This window comes from Manis javanica, chromosome 10 (assembly GCF_040802235.1).
Source record: "Manis javanica isolate MJ-LG chromosome 10, MJ_LKY, whole genome shotgun sequence".
Taxonomy (NCBI): Eukaryota; Metazoa; Chordata; class Mammalia; order Pholidota; family Manidae; genus Manis; species Manis javanica.
In genome coordinates, this window is record NC_133165.1 from 35,847,964 (window position 1) to 35,862,093 (window position 14,130).

The 14,130-nt window shown below is 55.4% G+C and overlaps 1 protein-coding gene across 8 annotated transcripts in view; it reads right to left on the reverse strand.

Annotated features, from left to right (window-relative positions):
* LIMK1 (LIM domain kinase 1) overlaps positions 1 to 12,938 on the reverse strand; it is a 33,330-nt gene extending 20,392 nt beyond the window's left edge. For 2 of the 8 annotated variants that reach the window (XM_037003034.2, XM_073215192.1), the window contains exons 1-5: positions 12,673 to 12,936; positions 10,880 to 10,976; positions 4,263 to 4,401; positions 3,846 to 3,955; positions 2,431 to 2,637 (exon numbers count right to left, since the gene is read on the reverse strand). In XM_037003034.2, coding sequence (XP_036858929.2) covers positions 2,431 to 2,637; positions 3,846 to 3,955; positions 4,263 to 4,401; positions 10,880 to 10,976; positions 12,673 to 12,727 — 608 coding nt within the window. In that variant the 5' untranslated portion in view covers positions 12,728 to 12,936. Of the gene's footprint in view, positions 1 to 2,430; positions 2,638 to 3,845; positions 3,956 to 4,262; positions 4,402 to 4,616; positions 4,743 to 7,701; positions 7,804 to 10,879; positions 10,977 to 12,672 lie in introns of those variants that run through there. The other 6 variants (XM_037003033.2, XM_017662297.3, XM_017662282.3 and 3 more) reach the window with 5 other exon arrangements.
* Positions 12,939 to 14,130: the final 1,192 nt, after the last annotated feature.

Consider the following 14,130-nt stretch of genomic DNA (forward strand, 5'->3'; position numbering starts at 1 on the left):
AGGGGCTCCCATTCAACAGAGTGTTGTCTCTGCCATAGAGGACAACTGATCCTTCCACCTGTAGATGTGCTTGAGGCAGAAAGTGTCATAAAATGAGTCCTGACTCCCATACTTGCCCTGCAAGATAAGGCTAAGGCTCCCACTGCTCTGGAATCAGCGGAAAGAGGCTAGCAGCCCATCCTGAGCCACAGATGCTGGGTGGAGATGGCATGATGGTTAGGCATCCAGAAGCTAACTCATGGGACAGCCAATGTGCCAAATTTACTTGCCGCTTTTAGTTTTTGGTGATGTTACCTTGTTCTCATTCTGTCTTCATAAAAGCATTTTAAGGAATGCTCACTTTTTCTTTTCCTTGAGATGGGGCAGGGTGATACGGTGGAACAGAGAGGGGACAGAGGACTTTAAGCAAAACAGATTCCTAAAAATTCCTCATTATCAAAAGCAGATTCCCTTCCAATCTTAGGCCTTTTCATACACTGGAAAGCCAAGTAATAAATGCAGAAGAACAGTTAGAAAAGCACCATTTTGTAGCCATCAAGTATTAATCAGTACAGATAACAATCATCCATGGACGCTGAAACGATTCAGGGAAAGGCTGTAGGTGAACAGGATATATTTACAGGCTCAACTCACAAAAGACTCACTGACTACATTACAAAGAGAAGACAATCCTGAACAGCAGACAGTGGACTTCACTTTAACCAAGTAATCAAAGTTGACATCCCCATAAAGGGCACACGTTATTGACATCATGGGTCTACCAGGAAGATGCACAGAGGAGGACACAGCATCAGGTCAAAATGCATAATCTCAATGTAATGAAGAGGAAACATCAGTCAAACTCAAACGGAAGGGCACTCTCCTTTATAATCAGCCTGTTCCCTTCATAAATGTCAAGGTCATGAAGGACCAGGAGAAGCTCTGGAACTGTCACAGATTAAAAGGGACTAAAAGACATGACAGTTCAATGTAATGTATGATCGTGGGTTGGAGTCCAGATCAGGGGCACATCGCTGTTCAGGCCAGTATTGAGACAATGGGCAAAATTTGAACATGGACTGTACATTGGATAAAAGTTTTGTGTCATTGTTAAATTTTCCAAATGTCAGAATTGCATTACAAGACACAATTGGTAATTATATAAAAGGATGCTCTTGTTTTTAGGAGAATGTCTAAAGTATTTGTGGGGAGGAAGAGTCAATGTACCTGTAACCTATGCTCAAATGACTTCACAAATAATAACATGTCCATATATGCATATGTATAAATATCAATTATCACCATACATATTAGTGTACATACACACACAACAGAGGGAGATACACACACCTCCCACAGGAGGAAGAAAGTTATAACTGGTGAACACAGTTAAAGGGTGTGTAGGTAGTCAATGTACTTATTATCTGAGCAAGTTTTCATAAATTTGAAAACTTCAAGATACAAAGTTGAAGAAACAACAAATGTTTTCACTGATATAGGTTTCATGTGCATACAGCCTTAAAAGTACATTCCTTGGAGTCCCCGAGGTCTCCCCTTTCTGTCTCCCATCTAAGGCAGCGGGGCACAGATAAACTTTCCTTAAAATGCTACTATAAACAAAAGAAAATGGTCAACTAAGACTCGTTTGAAACAAGTAGATCTGGTCAGCAGCCTCTGGGCAAGTCCGGCAGGTTCTGAGAAGGGTGTGGCTCTTTGCAGAAACAGGAAAGCAGATATTGGCAGGCAAGAATGCTCATCCAGCGCAAGAGAGGTGCCCTTGGTCTCTAATCCTAACATTCTGCCTGGTATTCAGGGACCACCCAGGCATATGAATTTGATTTGCAAACCCAAGTTTATGAATTCTCAGGGGAGATTTCCCCCTCCCATGCTATGCAGGTTCAAATCAGTTTATCTAACAGTTCTGGGCGTGGGGAGCTGACGGAAGGTGTGGTTTGCTTCTCGTTCATGCTCACCCTGTGAGGCCTTTGGGGTCCCTACTTAATGGGAGAAGGGAGTAGTTCTTTTATTAGACTAGCTTCCTTGAGCAGCTCAGGGCTTTCAGAGGCCCAGCCACGGAAGGACTTAAACTGAAGCTATGTTTACTCCCTTTAGATTTGCCCTTAAGACATAGCTGCTGTTCTGGGTCAGTACTCTGCTGACACTCCTGAGCTCCTTGCTTCACTTATTCCTGACCTGAAAGAGGTTATTCCTCTTTCTTGTTGGCTCATACATTAAGAAAAACAATTTTACACATTTTATCTAGCATTTGCAATGGTTTTTAGAGGAGTGATCAGACCAGGCATTTGGTATACCAGGTTGTCAGAACTGGGTTCTATTTGTGCCCAAATGCTCACGTGTCCTCGAGACCTCCAGCCCCATAGTGCACCACCCACCAAGAGCATCCATGGCCACAGCCATTCCAGCTGCAGTCTTGGCAGGCCGGCCACTTACCCCTGGACACGGACGGTGTGGGAGTGCTCTGTGCCACAGCCTGGTGGGCCATGAGGTGGGTCGATGGAGACTGAGAGGCCACGTTTGCCATGAGCTGAGGCTGGGATGGATACTAGGGTAACTGTGTGGGGCAGGTGGGAGCTGGGCGAGTCAGGCAGGATCTGCTCAATGACGGGGGTCACCACAGTCTGGTAATAGCAGTGTCCACTGTAGGAGCCACAGGGGGTGGGGCCCCAAAGGGTGGGAAGAAGAGAGTGTCAGGAGAGTCACCAGCATCACTACCACCCCCATCCCCCAGCCCTAGGCTCTCTTCTCCCCACCTCCCCTGCTGCTCCCCATGGCAGGGGGAGGAGACTGGGAGCCGGAGGCCAGCGTGCCCAGCCCAGCCCTTGTCCCTCTCTGGGACTCAGTCATTCTGGATTTGTCTATTCTCTGTCATGCTATAAGCTGTCCAGGAAAAGGCCTGCTGATAAATCCAGTTCAGGAGGAAATCATTAAAAATCCATTTGGGATCAAGCCATGCCACCCTGGAATCCAGCTTTATCAGCAATCATATAATAAAAGAATTTGTCTGGTTTTTGTCCCTGGTTCTTGGGAAGAAGCTCTAAATACTTGGCATAGGAGTGTCTCTGTTTCTCACGAACCCTTCAGACCATACCTGAGTTTATGTTAATAAGATGACACAGGATGGGGGCTCCTTATCAGAAAGACCGTCCATGGAATTAGAGGGTAGGGCTTTGACCCAGCCTGACCTCCAAGGAGGGGAGGAGTCCGGAGATTGAATCCAATCATGTACCCAATTATTCAATCAATTATGCCTATATAATGAAACCCTAATAAAAACTCCAGTGATGCCAGAGGAGGGGGTGTCACACGCCCTGATTCCAGTAGGGACAATGCATGGAAGCTCTGTATTTGGGACCCTCCCAGACCTTGCTCTCTGGGTCTCTAACTGTCTGGTCCTAATTTGAATGCTTTATTTAAAAAAAAAAAACCCTGTAATCCTAAATATAGCACTTTCTTGAGTTCTCTGAGTTGTTTAGCAAATGATCAAATCTCAGGAGGTTGTGAGAATCCCGACTCTGTAGCCAGTCAGAAGTGGGAGTAACCTGGGGACCCCTGAACTTGGGGCTGGTGTCTGAAGTGAGGCCGGTCTTGTTGGGAGTGGGCCCTGAGCTTGCAGGATCAGATCTAACTCTGGTGGTGAGCACCAGACTGCACTGTAGAGAGATGTCCGTAAGACAGCTGATGTCTGAGGGGGCTGTCTCAGTGTAACTCCTGTGTGTTATTTCCCAGTCACTTGTACACGATCACTTCTATTAATGACTGCCCTGCTAGGGGAAGGGAAAGGGCCCTAGTGTGGGCCTGTGATACACGTGGGCATGGCAGGCTTGGGGAGGGGCCAGGGCACTCACCAGTACAGCTTGGAGTGCTCCACCAGTGTGTAGGTGTCCCCGTCACCGATGAAGGTCCCACATGTGAGGCAGATGAAGCACTCGGGGTGGTATTTCAGCTCCCCGGCCACCTGGGTGGGGAGGCAGGAGGGGCAACCCAGCTCAGCAGCTGCCCAGCTCCCATAACTCCTCCCCACAGCCCCCTCTCAGGAGGGAAGCCATGAAACAACCTCAGGAGCCTGGCTGGACAGCTGCTGAGCTCGCTCATTAAATGGGGGGTTGATGAGAGAGACAGATGTGCCTTCAGAAGGCATGGGGGAATCAGAACCAGTGAAAGAACCAGAGAGGGGAAGCAGGGAGCCTGTGAGTAGGATGGCACACACATGCACACACACAAGCATTCCCAGGGAACTGTGTGAGTGGGGGAGGGGCGCTTACCATGACCAGCCCCTTGGTGATGTGCTCTGAGCACCCATGGCAAGACTCGCCATAGCGGGCCCAGTAGTCCTTCTTGCAGAAGAGCTGCCCATCCTTCTCATAGTACTGGTGTGAAAGGGAGGCACTGCACTCACAACACCTGGCGGGAAGAAGGCCTGACTGAGTGTGGCCCACTCCCGCCCCTTCCCCCACTGCTGGGCCTTGCCACAGTCTCTAGGTGCCTTTTTAAGGATAAAAGAGAGGTTTGCCCCCTGGGCGCCAGCAGCCTGGGCTGGGGCACAGGGCGTAGCAAGTGGAGTAAGGGGTGGCCCCCAGGCTGCAAGCCTATATGCAGTGCACAGCCTGCACACTCACCCGTGGCAGTTCTGCACCCAGCGTGTCAGGTCTACCTGCTAGCCCCAGGATGAGAGGTCCTCCTCATCCGTGTGCCTTTCTCTTGCTGTGCAAGGAAGATGGCCCAAGTGATTGGCTCCTGATCATCTGTCAGGTGGAGGGTGGAATGGAACCTGAGAGCTGAGGATTCAGGTGGTGGGGCTGAATAAAGCAGGGACCTGGTGACCCTTCCAGTTTAGCAAGCTTCCTCTCCCTCCCCTGCCCCCAGCAATGTGGAGGCAGATTGGGCCAGCTACTGTAGGTGGCAGAGACCTGCTGGAGCTGTGAAGACCTACTAAATGTTAGCACCCTCCCATTGTCTTAGCCAAATTTACTTAATCCTCACAAGCCACCAAGAAGCAGGAACAGCTATGCTCATTTTAGAGATGAGGCAGATGAGCTTTGAAGGTTCTAAATGGCCCAAGGTTGCACAGATGGGTGCCATAGGCCCCCCAAAGCTACTCCCTGTCTCACAAAGCTGTAAGGTAGAAGTTCTCAGTACAGACCAGTCAGGATCAGTCAAGAGGAGGGATCTCCAGGTGCTGCCAGTCATAAGAAGGCTCAGCACAGCCCTTCCCCTCAGCCCATCAGAGCCTGCATCCCCACACCTTCCCTCAGTAGAGTAGTCATGCTCTACAGAGAATGTCCAGAAGTCCAAGGTCAGCAGGGCCAAGCTCCCCTGCCCCATCACCAGGGGAGACCTGGAGAGCCTGGCTGGTAGGGCTCCTGAAAGGCAACTGGGGAAAAATGATATACTGGTTTCTAGGTGTCATCCCACTTAGAAGGCCAGGAGTAGACCTACATGCCTGGCTTCTTTCCACCCAAGCATCAGGGTTCTATGGGGACCAGCAGACCAAGAGTCAGGATGAGCAAATGCAGAAATGCAGGATCCCCACTGAGCCCCCAAGGGCACAAGTCCATTGGGTTATGAAGAGCCTGACCCAGGGTCCTAGTGCACAGGTGTATCTGGGTCAGAGTACATACTGTGCAGAGAATCCATCCAGCTCTGCTGCTGTTTGGACCATCTGGGAGATGAGCCAAGATCACACAAGGGCAGGAGGACCCAGGCTCAGAGCTCAAGGCTCAGCAGGGAAACGATCCAGGAAAGATTGGGACCTGAGTATACCCATCCCCCAGGCAGCCAGGGAGCCCTCCACCCTACTGTAGCCTGCACCCGGTAGTTCTCACGGACTGTACTCATTAGCCAGGCTCATTGGCTGTTGACTACTCCTTAACTAGAGAGCTGGGGGCGTGGGGGGCAAGGGGGGCGAGGACAGCAGCAGAGAGCCGGTGGGACACTGTCCCTTTAAGAGGATCCAGCCAGTTCCCCATTGTCTGGGAGCCTGAGGGGAGGGGCAGGGGACCACAGCCAGGGGCTGGGGGTGGAAGGCACAAAATGCTTGGGTTCAGAAGCACTTGGGTGGGGGTGCGTCCAGGAAAAGGGTGTCTGATGAGCTCCCACTATGAGAGGGGGAGCGGAGGGGGAGGCCTCAGAGAGAGGGCCCTGGGATGTGAGAGGCAGCGGAAGCAGCAAGCAGCGGCTGGCCGGGAGCCACCACGTCATCCGCAGCCCTTCCTGCCCCGCACTCCGCCCAGCCCACAGCCTGGCTGACCCTGGTCGCCCGGAGGGGCAGGCATCTTACTATGGTGGGTCAGGAGGGTGGATGCACAGAGATGGGGCTCACCTAGCGGGAAGGTGCTGCAACAGGACAAGTAGGCTCTGCAGAGGCAGGCACACGCTGCTCCATGACCTTGGGGAGGCACCCCACACTCTGCTGATCAGTGATTCGTTTCACCTTCCACCCACCAACCAGACGTCACAGCAGTGTCACGGTGGGAGTCTCCCCCTCATGCTTGGCTGTCAGGCTGCAGGAAGCAGGGGCCCGCCTGACTCTCCGTGGGTGGGGTGGTGAAGGCTCAGGAGCAGCTGCCTTCCTCCAGGGAGGGAAAGCTCTCCTCCCCTGCAGACTCCTACTCCTTCACTCACTCACAAACATTCGGAACTATAGCAGCCTTGGAAGACCCACACCGCTGCAGCCGAGGGCTCATGAATGCAATCAGCCTCCTGGTCACCACTTCCTTTAAGCGTGCACAGAGGCCTAGCTGGGACACAGCCGACCCCCATGCAGTCTGTGCCACTAGCCTTTGTTGACCCACCAGTCTCTGCCATTAACCTGAGGGCTCTTGGAGGTCCCAGGCCAGGCATCCTCAAACACTGGACCCAAAGAGTACATGAGTGTTACTGCCCACACTCAGCCTAGAACAGTTCCCCACCCCCATCCAGCATCCTCAGAACTGTTCCAGGGCACCCAGCTGGGCCTCCATCTCCAACTGGGAACAAGGGATCGGGGATCTAGCCCAGGCTCACATAGCCGCTCAGTGGCTGGCACCCAGGAACTTTGCTGATGGACGGCACCTAGAAGCCTGTGACCCTGTCCGTCCCTTCACCCTGTCTGTCCCTTCACCCCATAGGCCCACACTTGGCTAGGTGCCAGAGGAGGAATGTGGGGCAGGCAGGCGTGGCTCTAAGGGTGCCCCACACATGCCCCTGCCCCCACAAAGGATGTCAGGAGAGGAGTCCCAGGTATTGAGGGTGTGTAGAGATGGGCCAGGACCAGACAGAGAGGAACTCCTGGAGGACAGTCATGTCCACCCCCTTATGGGGCCCCATCCCTGAGAGCAGGCAAAGATGAAGCCAGGCTTGGGCAGGAGAGGACGGAGCCCTGGGCGGGCATGAGAAGGCTGGGCGAGAGGGCAGCGGCAACCTCTGCAATGACAGATCCATCCCCTTCAGGGGCGCCCTCTACCAAGGGCCACATCCCTGGATACCAGGGGTGAAGGGAGAGCAGCTGGAGGACCAGCCTCACAGGGAGACTGTACCAGAAGGGCCAGCAGCTTCAACAGCGGCTTGCTTCCCCTCAACAGGTGGCAACAGTGACCAAGGAGTTTCAGTTCTGCCCCACATCCCAGACCCAGGTAGGTCTGACCCACAGCTGCCTCCAGCCTCAGCCCTAACCCCAGGGGCTGCCTGAGGTGTGCGGCAGCGGGCAGGGGGCTTCCCACTTACTTGGCCCCTCTGATGACACGCCTCCTTCTCAGGGCCGAGGTCATCATCCTTTGCAGCTCCCTACAGCAGGGCGCTCTGGAGGCCTGCGGGGAGCACCGGGGTGGGCCCCACTGGCTGCTTCCCCATCCTACTCCAGGCGCTCAGGATTGGAGGCTGTAGAGGGTGGGGCTAGCGTGGCCACACCACGTACACGATGAGGATGCAGCGAAGAGGGAGCTGAGGGACTTGGTCTAAGCCGGCAACAGGAAGCAGTTGCTGGGCCTCCTGCTGAGGCTCCCTGCGGGCAGGGAAGCTGTGGCCCCGACTGTGGTCCCGAACTCTACCGAAAGGCACCCAACACAACCCTCGGCCTCTGCTCTGACAAAGGCATGGGGACAGGGAGAAGCCCTAAAGCAGCTGCTTCCTTCCCGTGCCGCTCCCCGGGGGAACAGAGGCTGACTTCCATGGGTAGCTACCCTTCTGGCCTGAAGGGTCCCCCGAAGAGGGGGAGGCTGTATCCTGGCCTGGGCTCCAGCCCCCCGTGCTAGCTGCGGCTCACCCCTCCTTGCCGAGGGCCTGCCTACCCAGCCTCCATGGAGATGTTACCAGGGCTTGTGTGCTGCAGCCTTCTGGGAAGGGACCTCTCAGAGGAAGCAGAGGACCCAAAGGGAAGCCTGGACCACTCTGGGCCTGGCTGTACCCTTCTGGGAGGTGGGGCCCACAGGGAGTGGGACCTGGGGTGACAGTGGCCCCCAGTGCTAATGCCAGAGGCATCCTGTGGGACTTAAGCAGCTCGCCCACTTGCAAGGCCTTGGTGCCCAGAGGCTATGCCTGTCCCACTTCATGGCACAAGGTGCTTCCAGGGAGAAAGTAAGCAGAGGCCAGAGCCCGGCTGCGTGATGGCCCTGGGGCCCAGGGAAGTAGTGACTCTATTCTGAGCTGCTTTGCTAACTATTATGAGGGTGAGGACACTGTTGGCCTCACCTAGACTTGGGGGCTGTTGGGAAGACCACACACCACTGAGACAGCAACACCTACGTAAGCCGCAGCATAGCAGCCATGGCTCTTACTGCCTGTGGGCCCTCCCCACCAAGGGAGGCTTCTCCGGGCCCCCGTCAGGCCAGGGATGGCCCCAGCATGCCTTCTGCCTGCTGCCTCCGCCCAGGGCCTCACCGCTTCCCCACTGCGGCTTCCACAGCTGAACTCCTGGTCCTCCCCAACGTCTCCCAGGGCTCTGTCTCTTTCTGCACCTCACGCATCCGGGTCTCCAAAGTTCCTCCCCTGATTTCTTTTGGTTCCATCCCAAATCCCATCCACCATCTTGGTGCCAACCCTGAGTGGGCTATTCTCTCTGGCCTTCCCAACTCTGACCCGTCTCAGACCACCTCAGCCAGCTCTGGGCAGGGCACTGCCACCCTAGAAGTCTGCCACACCTTAGCTCAATATGACGGGCACAGCTCATCCCCAACCTCCTCCAGAGCCAACAGCCTGCCATGCTCCCCAGAACCCAGAGTAAAAAATCAGACTGCCTTGGAATTTGCCCCTGCCAGTAACCAGCCCCCACGGCTACCCCTCCCCCTGTGCCTCTCACCCCTTCAGCTCTGCAGTGATTTGAAGAGAGACAGAGGCCTGAGTCCTGGCTTTAGTACTGCAACTTTCAGCAAGGAATCTGATTTCTCTGAGCTTGCATTTCTTGCTCATGTGTAAGCCGGGCACAGGAAGGCAGTGCACACAGTTATGGTGAAAGTTGAGTGACAGAACATTAAAAGAGTGCCCAATAGATGGTGGCTGATAAGACTACTACTTGCCAAAATAGTGTTCCTTCTGTATCTGAAAGTCTCTTCTCTTTTAGTCAATATCTTAGGTCAGACCTTCTGTGCTCAGATCTCTGAACTGTTGTGACAGTCCCTTCCCTGCCAAATTACTGCCATCTGCCCACTGGAATGGCATTTTTTTCAATAGCACTTCCACCCACATCCCTCCCTTGCTTTCTGAAACCCTTTGCTGGTCCTCTACTTCCCTCAAGAAGGTCCTTAGCTGGGCCTTCAGGGCCCTTCACAAATCGATCCTAACTTTGCCTCCTCATTGTCACTCAACTCACTCTTCCCAACAAAATGAGCTGCTTCCATTCTCTGTCTCTGTGCAGTGGTTTTCTCCCCTCCCTGCCAAAGGTCTCCTTGTGAACTCCTGATTAGGAACCCCAGGGCATGATGCCTGCCCTTCTTCTGGCCTCACCAGTCAGGGTGGGCACTGGGTGTTCATTTCACTCACTCGCTATTTGACTTTGGTCAAAAGAATTAATAGAGACAACAGAGTATCTAACTACACAAAGTCCTTAGGATAGTGCTTGGCCCCTACTAAAAGAAAATGTTACATATTATTCTTAGAAAAGAAAGAAAAAACCTCTTCAGAGGTTCCTACTGCCTAAAATCAACTCCTTCGGCTAGTGGTTGAGGCTTCAGCCCCAGCAGAGCCTCCCAGCTTCACCTCCTCTCCTTTACAGTGCTCTGCCTGAACTCTGCTGTTCACTCACTGGGTCAGGTCCTGTCACCATTTCACCCTTGGTACCTGCCAGGGCCTCTGCCTGGAATCTCTTCCTGCCACACTTCTCAATACAGGAAATCTCACATCTTTTGAGACCCTAGCTCTGTCCCTATAGCCAACTCTAGCCCCTGTACCTGCCTCTCAGGATGGACCTACTGGGTTGTGGGCCATCTTTGGGTCCCCATGTGCTTAGCCCCAGCCCTGACCCCTCTCTCCTACACTTGGGAGTTGGTATCTGGTGGGAGGGGGCTGATGTTACTGGGCTATGCATCTTAACAACCAGCCTGGGGCCTGGTGAGGGAGGCCCAGCTTCCCCTGAGGCTGGGTTTGTCTCCCTCACTCCTCTGGAGTATGAATACCCTGAAGGCAGGGGTGGACGGTCCTCCACCTCCTCCCCTGCCAAGGTGCCAACAGCCCTTGGTAATACTGGTGGAAATGTAGGTGTGTCCTCGGAGATCCAGAATCAGAAAACAGAAAGGCCGTTAGGGATATTCTAGTCTAACTGCCTCATTTACAGATGGGGAAACTGAGGCTAAGGATGTACTGGAAGTCACGAACAGGGACAGCACAAGAAGGAATAGCCAGGCCTTCTGGATTGCTGGCCTAGCCTCTAGCAGGACTTGCTCAGGCCCCCACCCTGGCCAGCCCACCCTACCTGAAGCAGTCTGTGTGCCAGTCAGCATTCAGGGCCTGGAGGTACTGGCCGTCATAGATCCTCTGGCTGCAGCTCGCACACACGGGCAACTCGCTTCCTGCAGGAGCAGGAAGCGTGTCAGGACCCACTCAGGAGGTGCAGTCTGGTGTCAGCCCAGCCTGCCCTGCTGACTCCATGTGCACCTGCACAAATCCTTGTGCGCGCGCGCGCGCGCAGTCACTGTGCCAAGCAGGAGAAAGGATGTAGGTCTGAGGGTCTTGCTGAGACCTTGGCTAAGTTACTAAGCTTTTCTGGGCCTCAGTTTCACTATCTGTAAACTGCAGAGGGGGTTCAGATGTCCCCCTCTCGCAACAGCATTCTTCAACTCAGGGTCTGGTAAGGTAAATGGGGAGAAAGAAAAAAGGATTTAGAAATATCAGCAGGTCACATTCTTGTTACAGCCCCATACCTCCTCTGCCTGCCCAGGAAGAGGGCCCTTCAAAGGGTGGGGACTGGACAGGGCTGGATTGATGTATTCTGGGCTGAAGTCCCCTGGGAGGGGAAGGGCAGGAAGCCTAGAGGTGCTGGTCTCAATTGAACCTTGGCTCTGCCCTGGCCTGAGAAGAGTTGGGCACTCCCAGATACCTGCTCTGGGGAAGCCTGGCACCTTTTCAAGCTGGCCACTAGGCATGCTTAGTCATCCTTGGGGCCTGGCACCCTTGGAGCTGGGTGGGCTCTGGAAGATCCCCCAGGCCAGCCCCTCCCTGTTGTATAGATGGGAAGACGGATTCCTGGAAGAAGGTAACACTTGCCTGGTCACATAGCCAGGCTCCCAGGCCACAGACTACTCCCCCATGAGGACCCAGAGGCCTAAGGGGTGACAGGTGGACCCTTGTCCCAAGTAGGCCTTCAAGGGCCTTGGGGGTGGGGAGGGTTGCCAGTAGCCCCAGGGGAGGGCAGGGCTGGAAGGGCTGGCACAGTAGAGATCTGCATTGGACAAGGTGAGCCTGTGTGATGGAAACCCAGGGAAGGAGACCCCAGGGAAGGAATCTTGGGGTGGGGGGAGGGAGGGAGGACGGGTCTTCACCTAGCTGTCCTGCAACCCCAAACCCTGGGCCCCAGTAAGGGGGAAGGACTGAAGAGGAGGCTGAGAGTCATCCTCCCAGCCAAGACTGCAGGTTTGGTGCAGGGAGAGGGGGTGGGAGCCCCCAGCATACTGCCAACGGGTCCCTGGAGGCATATCTCTACTCTGTCCATCTGGGCCCCCAACCACCAGTACTGGGAGCCAACTACCCTGCCCCCAATTGTTCACATGGGGAAAACAGACCTCGCAGGTAGCGCCTCGCTCAAGGTCAGAGTCGGGTAGGCGACTGAGCCTCAGGGCTACGGTTTGCCCAGAGTCTCCTTCTTCCCGGCCCGGTTAGAGATTGGATAAGGGGTGGTCCCAGGGCAAGCCCAGGGTGCAGAGAGCTACAGGATGGAGCCTGGGGCTGGGCGAGCAGAGCCTGAGACTCCACCAAGGTGGTCGCTGGTCGAGTGATCGGGGAAGGCGGGGATGAAAGGGAAGAGAGGCCCTCCGCCGGCGGAAGGGCAGCCCACCCAGGGCCGAGAAGGGGGAAACGTGGTGGCAGCCTGTCAGGGAGGGGCTGCGGGCTTCGGAAGGACGAGCTCATCCCGAAGGAGGCAGGGGCGCGGCCTCGCGACAGACCCGGCCTCCACGGCGCCCGGCCCGGCCCCCTCCCAGGCATCCCGCTACTCCCGAGCACCCCGCTCCCCCGGTGCGGCGCCCCCGGCCGGCCCCGCGCCCCGCGCACCTTCCTCTCCCATACGTTCTTCCCTCCAGGTGCAACAAAGTAGCGTCAACCTCATGCACACGGCGGGGGGCGGGGCCCGGCGGGGCAGGGGCTGGGGGCGGCCCGGGCCCCGCAAGCTCGTTCGCAGCCGCCGCCGCCGCCGCCGGCCCGGGAGGCGGAGGCGGAGGCGGACAGCGCGGGCCGGCCCGGGTGGGCTCGCGGCTCTCGGCGCAAGCGCCGCCGCCTCTCGGACACCGGCTCCAGCACCGGCTCCGCGCCGCGACGGCCTTGGGAGGGACGGAGGGGCAGGCCGGGGCGGGGCCTCCGAGCTGCGGCACGGGGGCGGGGTGGGCCTCGGACAGCGCGGAACTGCCCTGCGCGGTCCCGCCCCGAGCCGGCGGCGCCCCGCCCCGCCCCGTCCTTTCATTCATCTTTTCCCGAGCGCCAACAGTCTGCTGGGCAACACCAGGCGGGGTCGCGTAAATCGACGCGTGAAGCGGCGTCGGAAGGGGTGAGTGCTCTAAGGCCGCACCCTGGTGACGCAGACGCCCAGAGAAAGGGCCTCGTTTTCTGCGGGGAGCCCCTCTCACCCAAGCCAGCTGGAGGAGCCGTTGTGACCCTGTGGAGGGGCGCTGGCCCGGTCTTCTCCCACTTGACGTCTGCAGTGAGCGCAGGTCCCGGCGAGGCGCTAAAGGAGCAGGACCTGCGGAAGGAGTGAACGTCTGCCCTGCTGTGACCGATGTGTGCAGGGCTTTGCTGGAGACCTGAAGCTGGCGCTGCCCTGCCCAGGGTTCAGGAGGAGGCACAGCTGAAGACGGTTGGGGCCTAGTGAAGTGGCCAGAAAAAGCGGGCCATCCCCATAGCACAGGGGCACAGTCCAGCACGGAGGAGTGGAGCAGGAGCACCCTGCCTGGAAGTGAGAATCCTGGAGCAGAAGAGCAGAGCTGCGCAGACTAGGGGTCCTGCCATCCCGTTTGTGTAGACTTCTCTAGCCAGGGCTGGGGACCAGTGGCCTGCAATGCAGAGGCACTCATCCTTGGATGCAAAACAGTCACCAGGGGGAGGGAAGAAATATTAGGATTCTTATTTCTAATAAGAAGGAGGTTGTATCTGTGAAGGAGCGATTCTCAGGGAGGAGAGATGTGGGGCTGATAAAACCTAACATATCTGCTGCGCAAGGACTCCTAAGGTAGGCAGATGAGCATCACTATGCCTCCAAAGTCTCTGGGTGACCCCGAGAAAGCCTTCTTCTCTAAGGTATTGCCCATTATTGACAGATATAAAATATGGACAATACCTAATTTTCCCTTCTATAAACATTTTCCTTTATATGATCCACAATTTCCTTCTGTAAGAGGTTTATAAGGGTAGCTGATTGTAATTACCAATGTAATCTGGAAATAATTTTCTAGGAAAAATAAAAAAAATTAAAAAATTAAAAAAGGAGGTTGTGCTTTTATAATTCTTAATATATTTACT